Source organism: Rattus rattus, unplaced genomic scaffold (genome assembly GCF_011064425.1).
Source record: "Rattus rattus isolate New Zealand unplaced genomic scaffold, Rrattus_CSIRO_v1 PGA_scaffold_51, whole genome shotgun sequence".
Classification (NCBI taxonomy): Eukaryota; Metazoa; Chordata; class Mammalia; order Rodentia; family Muridae; genus Rattus; species Rattus rattus.
The window spans coordinates 16,812-25,920 of NW_022651168.1; the positions used below are offsets into that span (position 1 = coordinate 16,812).

The 9,109-nt window shown below is 40.8% G+C and overlaps 1 protein-coding gene across 1 annotated transcript; it reads left to right on the forward strand.

Annotated features, from left to right (window-relative positions):
• The first annotated feature begins 7,679 nt into the window (after positions 1-7,679).
• Positions 7,680-8,537, forward strand: LOC116889682 (ribosome-binding ATPase YchF-like). The gene has a single exon (XM_032890571.1). The coding sequence runs from the start codon at positions 7,680-7,682 to the stop codon at positions 8,535-8,537; it is 858 nt and encodes a 285-aa protein (XP_032746462.1).
• Positions 8,538-9,109: the final 572 nt, after the last annotated feature.

Consider the following 9,109-nt stretch of genomic DNA (forward strand, 5'->3'; position numbering starts at 1 on the left):
CCTCTATGAGGACGATTGAAACACTCTATTGAATCTATCAAGAGTAGCAAAAATGTACTCAATGAATTTCCATATCTCCTGCCCACGAATCGCATTTTTATTCAACAGTTTTGTGGAGACTCTTAAGTCTGAGGAGTATGCCACGGCTGTGAATATGGTTAAAGGAGACAATATGCTCATAGCCATAGTTGGTGACAATGAGTATCTGTTTGAGAAACTTAGGAGTATAAATGAGGGAAAGGATGAACTTACTTTTGAGTCGGGGGATCTATTCCTAATATGCACAATTACTCTGCCTGAGAATGAATACGAGGAAATTGTTCTCCTTAATGATATCTCTAGGCATGACATCATAGTTGTCAAGCAACCTAAGTCTATAGTGCCTTATATGGCAGGAGACGAGGATATCAAGTTTGTGGTTAATTCGTTGTCTCCATTCAATATAGTACCGGTTAATGGACACTATAAGGACTTCACTAACATGCTTAAGTCTCTTGAGCACACAATAGATCCAAAACGAATTCACTTTCTGGGAATAGGAGAAAGATTGGAAATAGACGGGAAGATAACCAACCTAACCACACTCCCTATCTCCAAGCAATATGTGAATGAGGAGGGGGTTCTGGACATTAACCAGACTATACTTGTGGAGCGGCAACTGATGGAGAAATCAGGAATAATTGTAGTTTCGGTTCCCTATAACTCCAAGAAGCATGTTTTCTACAAGCCTTCCGTTATGGTTAAGTCTGTTATTCCTGAGGATTATCCCAGAAAGGAAGAGATAAATGAGGCTATTGGTACGCAGTTGGAGAATGAGTTGTCCAAATATCTAGTGTTGCATAAATTTTTAGAGCTTCGAGAAGTAAAAAATTTCATTCGAGACGCGGTGTTTAAGGCATTAAAGAACAAGCTCAATAAAAAACCTGTTGTGCTTCCGGTTATCACCAAGCTATATTAATTAAAACGTAGAAGCTCTTTTTTATCTCTAGCCTCCGGATCCATCATGAAGAAGTCATTGATGATCATTGAGTCCCCAAATAAACAACAGACCATCGCCAAATATCTTGGGGGTTCAGGAGATTCCGAGATAACAATCCTTGCCACATATGGTCACATTAGGGAACTGGATGAGAATAGCTACAACGGGATGGGATTCGAGGATCACACTTACAATGTAAAGTGGAGAAATAATGTATCTGGTAAAGATGGTAAAAGAGACGACGTTATATCTAAGATAAACAAGCAGGCGGAGGTTTCGGACGAGATTCTTCTTTCCACAGACCCCGACCGCGAGGGAGAAGCAATAGCTTGACATGTCTATGAGATACTTAGCAAAGAGAATCAGAAGAAATGCAAGAGGATAGTCTTTAATGAGATAACTAAGGCGGCTCTTTTGGCCGCCATGGAGAATCCTCGCGAGCTGGATCAGAATCAGATCAATTCTTATATGGCCAGAAAGCTTCTTGACAGGAGAATTGGATTCAAACTTTCGGATTTTTCTAGAAAGTCAATTGGGGGCATGAGCGCGGGAAGAGTTCAGTCCATTGCACTAAAGTTCCTGCAAGATAACCAGGACGAAATAGATGCATTCATTCCAGATCACTGATTCAATATAGATTTGATGATGAAGAATGGCCTACAACTCACCCTAAAAAAACTATCTCCTGTTTGAGAGGTGGAACTAAAGGAAGGTTCTGGGGATGGTGTGGTTAATTTTGCCCTTGAGGAGGATGCCAATAGGGTTATGGAGTCTTTGGATGATTATTTCATACTTACGGACATAACAGATCCTAAGATAACCAAGAGTTCTCCTCTAACTCCATTGAAAACCTCCTCCATGCAGAGGATGGCCATCAATAAATATGGAATGCCGGTGGCTACCGTTGACAAAACTGCCCAGACACTATATGAGGGGCTGCAGATTGATGGTGAATTTATCTCTTTAATTACTTATCCAAGAACTGACAGGGATGATCTGTCTGATACTTTTGTGTCCTCCGCAATAGATTGGCTGAATCAGAATTTCTCCAAAGAGTATGTTGCCGGTAAGGAGGAAAAAAAAGCTAAGAAGAAGGCTTCTAAACAAAAAGAGCTTTTGATTCAGGGAGCTCATGAGGCTATCCGTCCCACTTATGTACACATTACACCCAAGGATCTTGAGGGGAAGATAGGTAAGAGAGAGCTGAACTTATATAAATTGGTTTGGTCTCATGCTGTTGCCTCTCTAATGACCGCAGCTCAATTTGAGAACATCACCTACTGGTTTGAAAATCAACAAAATGTATTTTCAGTCTCTAGTCGCCGTGAGATATTCGATGGATACCTTAAGCTTCTTAGGGACTATCTGGGTAAGGAGGACGGGGACGATGAGTTGAGTGTAATGTTTCAGGGTTTATCCAAGGGAGATAAGTATGAGTCAGAATCAAAGTCCGTAAGAAGGGTTGATAAGAAACCCCCCGCCAGATACACGGAATCCACTTTGATTAAGGCGCTGGAGGATAAGGGGATAGGGAGACCCTCTACTTATTCAAATATAGTGAATATAGTTCTGAAGAGGGAATATGCTGAAAAGGATAAGAATTCACTTGTTATTACTCCTTTAGGAATCAAGATGTCTCAGGCTCTTGTGAAGTTTTTTCCAAACATCATGCAATATGACTATACCAAAAATATGGAGGAGAAACTAGATGACATTTCGGAGGACAGGTGCAACTGAAAGAGTTTTCTGGACGAAGTGTTTCTTCACTTTGATGATGAGCTTCTTAAGGCTCAGCATGAGGTAAAAAGTCACGTTGTGGGAGTATGTCCGGAGTGTGGAGGATTCCTGAAGAATAAGTTCTCCAAGAGAACCGGTAGAGTATTTGTGGGCTGTGATAATTTTCCCGGATGCAAATACATCAAGAGTAATGAGGAAAGAGCGGAGAAAGCGGAACCAGAGAAGACTGGAGAGATGTGTCCTGAATGTGGGAAAGAGTTGGTTTATAAGATAAGTAAGAAGTGAAAGAGGCAATTTATAGCCTGTCCAGGATTTCCCAAATGCACTTACATAAAAAGGGATCAGAAGGAGGAGAGTCCGGTAGAGAAGGTAGGAAGGAATTGTCCTCAGTGTGGCCAGGAATTAGTGAAGAAGATGAGCAGGTGGAAGAATCCCTTTGTCAGCTGCTCTAACTTTCCTAAATGTAGGTATTTTGAGTCCATGAAGGGCAAAAAACAAGACAAACAAGAGGATAGTTAGATCCTTTATTGATGAATGTTAAACAAGTCGATTTCGATGTCCTTGTAGTAGGAGCGGGTCATGCTGGTCTTGAGGCAGCTTTCATAGCTGCTCGCATGAAATTAAAGGTTGGACTATTCAACCAAACCGATAAAAACATAGCCAATCTACCATGTAATCCCTCCATAGGAGGACCAGCGAAGGGGGTTGTTACCAGAGAAATAGATGCCTTGGGGGGAATGCAGGGTATTGCTGCTGATGCTAACAAAATACAGATAAAAAAACTCAATCAATCTAAAGGTCCTGGTGTTTGAGCTTACCGCGCCCAAATAGATCGAACCACTTATAGAACATGGTTTCTTGATCGGATAGAAACTAATTCAAACATAACCCTTTTACTTGAAGAGGTGGTTAGTATTGAGAGGGAGTTTAGAGATGGTAAATTTCATATAACAGCTCTGGTTACTAACAGAGGTAGATATTCCTGCAGAGCAGTCATCATAACTGCCGGAACATATTTGAAGTCAGAGCTTTATCGTGAAGCTAAATTTGCTGATACGGGTCCAGATGGACTGCCTACCAACAGGAGTCTTTCGGATATTTTTAGAGAATGGGGAATTTCCTTGTTGCGATTTAAGACCGGAACACCACCTCGGGTATATACGGATTCCATAGACTTTTCTGTTCTTGAGAAAGACTACCAGAATAACGAACACATTTCTTTTTCTTTTCAGGAACCTAGAAAGCTTCCATTGGAGGATCAGATGTATTGCTATTTAACCTACACTACTGATGAAACCAGGAAGGTAATATTGAACAACATTCAGCAGTTGGGGTCTTATAACGGAGCAATATGCGGGGTAGGTCCAAGATATTGCCCTAGCATAGAGGATAAATATATAAGATTTCCACATAGAGATCGACATCATATATTTGTGGAGCCGATTGCTAGGGATTGCGATTGTTGCTACTTGGCAGGACTTTCCACATCACTCAATAAGAATCTTCAGGATCAATTGGTCCGAACCTTAAATGGATTCGAAAACGCTCGCATCAAATCCTATGCCTATTCCATTGTCTACGACGTGGTTGATCCAGTACAGCTTCACAAAACACTGGAGCTTAAAGAAATTTCTGGGCTCTATTTTGCAGGACAGATTAACGGAACTTCGGGATATGAGGAAGCAGCGGCTCAGGGATTAATGGCTGGCATTAATGCTGCTCTGAAAATACTGGATAAACCTCCGTTGATACTCCGAAGGGATGAGGCCTACATAGGCGTGATGATAGATGATTTAACCTCCAGAGGAGTTAAGGAGCCATATCGTTTATTAACTTCTCGGGCTGAATATAGGCTTCTTTTGAGGAACGACAATGCAGACGAAAGGCTTATGAAGATAGGATACGAGATTGGAACTATAGATGAAGAGACTTATCATAGACACAGGAAAAATCAGGAGGACATCGAGTTCAACATACAGTTTCTTAAGAATAACTATTCTTCTGCTTTTCACATAACTGAAGGAAACACTGGACCATTAACACTCTTCTCTTGATTGTCAAGGTCTGAAGGATCTTATGAAATCATTGTCGAGAAGGTGGGAGATGGACTAAGGCCTTTGGATGAGGAGTCGGTGGATAAGTTGATGATTAAAGTAAAGTACGAGGGGTATATAAGACATCAGGAGATGAGGATAAATAAATTGGAGAAGTGGAAGAAGATATCCCTGATGTCTGTTAGAGATTATGGGGAAATATCAAACCTTTCCCTTGAGGCCATTGAGAAGTTGAATATAAGGAGACCCATAACCATGGAGGATGCAATGTCTGTGGATGGGGTCACCATAAACGATATCTTTTGGATTAAGTCCTTTTTGGATCGAGGGAAATAGCTCCTATATATACCCAAATGGCTACGATCTCTAGACGGGGATCATACCTGTATTGGCGGTTGTTGTACATGTCGTAGAGTTTGGTTTTTATGGACGAATTTTCCACAAGTTCAATTAGGGCTAATATTACTTCCTTTCCGGACTCTCTATTAGCATCTATGAATTCCTTGCAGTCTCGAGCGGCTATGTTTCCGTTCAGTCGAATTTCATCGTGTATTCTCTTTGCTAGAGCTTTTGGATCGAAGTTTTCCCTATTCATTTACAAATACCTTAAATCCCTTTCCTCAGTGAAGGCATACGGCTTTGGCCGGACCAAATCTCATATTACCTTTTATTTCCTTCTTTCCATCTAGTATTTTCTGGTAGTTGTTGAACTCGTCAAGCACCACAAATCCAAATGAGTATTTGTATCTGTGGTTGGGGATGATTCTGCTTTTGGGATCTATTACGGCGAAGTCGAAGAATCTCTGGTCGTATCAGTGAACTCCGAAGACGATGTCGTTGAAGTTGATTTTGTGTTTGCGAGTTCTCTTGATGGATTCGCTTAGGGCTATAACCATGTGTTTTGATTTGCTGTCTCATTCTGTGAATCTATTAAGGTCTATGCCAACGTGCTGTATGACGGTGGTGAATTCTTTTGGATATTTTTCCATGATGTTATTGATGGCCCTTTCTAGTATTTGGTCTACGTTCACCACTGAGTTAGTTAGGGAGCTCAAGATGCTGTTGGTGCTCTGGTCGGTCTTTTTTGTTCCCATTCATTTTTCCTTTTGGAGGGAGTAAAACACAAGAACTATTCCAACTGGGATTACTGGGACGAGAGATAATCACATTCATAGAGATAGTTTGATTTCGTTGTATTTGATGGATCAGGAGATGAGTATTGAGTTAAGGTATGTGTGCAGGAGGATGGAAAATACAATTAGGGAGACGATTTCTCCAGTATTAAAGATGTACAAATAGTAAAAGAGAAAGCAGGTTATTAGATTGGTGATTCCCGCGATGCAGCATAGTTTTCGTAGGTTTTGTATGCTATTGAAGCGTGAGAGGGTTATGATATCTTTGACTTTGCTATAAAATTTAGGGAGCATGAAAGTCTTACAGTACGTTATTCAGGATAAGGTTGGGATGCACGCCCGACCAGCCAACAAGCTGGTTCAATTCCTTTCTTCCTACTCATCTAAAGTTATGGTTAGAAGTGGAGGCAGAGAAGCTAATGCTAAATCTATCATAAACCTAATGAGTCTTGAGCTAGCTTTCGGTTCCAATGTGGAGTTTGTTATAGAGGGCGCAGATGAAGATAAAGTTATGTCAGAACTTCCAGGTTTTCTTTCAAAAGAAAATTTCTAAAAAATAGTCAGACCACACGCACTCAACCTTAAGGCTGCTTCGTTTCCGACCTGACCTGGTTCGACTGGATGAGTTGACCTGACTCCTAAATTATATTGATTGGGCCTTTAGGTTATAGGTTTTCAAAGATGTAATTCAATTTAGCTTGGGTTTTTCCACGGCAAAATTCATTATTTTTTGCTATGGCAGTCTTTATTGCGGCTTCATTTAGAGATTTTAGTCTTTCTTGTATTGGTTTCAGTTCTCGGATTACAAGCTCGGCCACAACTTCTTTAAGTTCCTTGTAGGTGTTGTTTTTGGTTCTGTTGAAGGCCTCTTCTACGGTGATTTCTGTTATTGCTGCGTAGATTTCAATCAGGTTTACTATTCCGGGTTGATTGACTCTATCCAGATTAATGATTCCCACGGAGTCTGTCTTGGACTTCATTATTTTTGACTTGATGACTTCGGGGGGATCACTGAGAAAGATGGTTCCTTCGTCGGATTCATTACTCTTGGACATTTTTATAAGAGGATTCTGTAAGTCCTTTATTTTTATTCCCGCCTTGTTTTGTTGCGGGGTCAAAGCTTTAGGAATTTTGAAGATATTCTTTTGATATTTGGAGTTGATTCTTTTGGCTATATCGATGGTTAATTCCAGGGGTTGTGTTTGGTCTTCTCCTATTGCGACGTAGTCAACGTCGTATATGAGAATGTCCGCGGCCATAAGCATGGGATATATGAGTAGTCCCATTAGTGACATTTCGGTTCCATTGGCCAGAGTGAATTTCTTTACTAGATTTTTGTATTGGGTCATTCTTTTTAATTCTCCTAGGTAGGAGTGGGTTAGTAGGAAGTAGAAAAGTTCTAGATGTTGTTTTATGTCGGATTGGATGAATAGAACACTTTTGTTTGGATCTACTCCGCACGCCACAAGAGTTTTTATGAGCTCCCATTTGTATTTTTCTACGTTTTTGTAGGTGGAATGTTGGACAGTAAGTGGGATGGTTACCGAGTGTCAGTCCGCTACGAATATGTAACAGTTGTATTCGTTTTGAGCTTTTACCATTGATTTGATGGCGCCAAGATAGTTGCCCAGGGTCAGTTTGTTGGTGGGCTGTAGTCCTGAAAGTAGGATGGGTTTGGAACTCATTGATTATTTTCGGAGTCTAATATGGTTTTAATGGTTTAGGGTTTTACCCTAGCTATAGTGGACTCTATAAACTTAGATAAACGGGCTAAGAATGTCTTTAATTATAGGTATAGTGGGGTTGCCCAATGTGGGCAAATCTTCTCTTTTTAATGCTCTAACCAAGAGCGACGCCGTAGTGGACAATAGGCCCTTTTCCACTATTAATCCTAATTTGGGGGTGGTTAAGTTGATGGATGATCGGATTGATTCCCTTGCTAAATTGGTTAACCCTAAGACAGTTACCCACGCAACCGTTAAATTTTTGGACATAGCTGGGTTGGTTAAGGGGGCTTCTCAAGGGGCAGGATTGGGAAATAAATTTCTGGAGAATATTAGGGGAGTAGATGAGATATGTTTGGTGGTTAGGGCTTTTAGGAATGATAATTTGATAAGTGTTCTTGAGGGCACTAATACGGATCCCATATTTGAGGCCGAGATAGTGCTATGTGAGTTGATTTATGCGGATCTGGATATGGTTAATAATGTCATGAAGAAGCTTAAGAGTAATGATCCTAAGATGGAGTTGTTGTCGAGGTTAAAAGTGCATTTGGAGGAAAATAATCCGGTGGTGAATTTTTTCTTTGCAGATGGGGAAAGGGAAATGCTGAAGATATATTCATTCCTTACGGATAAGCCTATGGTTCTTGTGGCAAATACCGATGATAGTGATGATTCTAAGAAGTTATTGAAGCATGTGGAAGAGTATGCCAAGAAGTTGGGAGTTAGTTACATTGATGTAAACATTAAGCTGGAGGGGGAGATTGATCAACTTCCCGAAAAGGATATGAAGGAGCTTTTGGAGGCTATGGGTCGGGACGGGACTTGTTTGAATAATCTTGTGAGACTCACTTTTGGGAAATTGAAGTTGGGTACGTTTTTTACTGTGGGCGAGAAGGAGGTTAGGGCGTGAACCTTTAGATTGGGATCTACAGCATCAAAATGTGCGAGCCTTATACATACGGATATAGAGAAAGGGTTCATTAAAGCTAAGGTTGTTAAGTATGGGGATTTTATGGAGTTGGGAGGATGGAATGAGGTGAAGGCTAAGGGTAAGGTTTCGGTGGAGAGTAGAGATTATTTGGTTCAGGACGGGGACATTATTAATTTTGAATTTAAAGGTTAGTTGGGGATTGGGTAGGAGTTGTTTTGATATAGAGTAATTTGTGGATGTCAATCAGTTTTAGTGACGAGATAGTTGTTATTTGTGGCCCGATGTTTTCGGGCAAGAGCAAAACACTGATCATATCACTGGATAATTTGAGGTACGCGGATATACCCTTTCTGGTTTGTAAACCATCGATGGACAGGCACAAGTCTACGGTGGCCACCCGGTTTGAGAATATATCGGTGGATGCTATTTCTCTTGATGTGGATAAGCCGGAGGAGGTTTTTAATTATTTGGATGAAAAGAGTGATAAATCCCCTAGGGTAGTGGTGTTTGATGAGGCGCAGTTTTTTTCTAAGGGTCTTGTGGATGTGGTA

Bases quoted from the DNA above. Each gene is read 5' to 3' on its own strand.
- LOC116889682 (XM_032890571.1), top strand. From the start codon at position 7,680: ATGTCTTTAATTATAGGTATAGTGGGGTTGCCCAATGTGGGCAAATCT.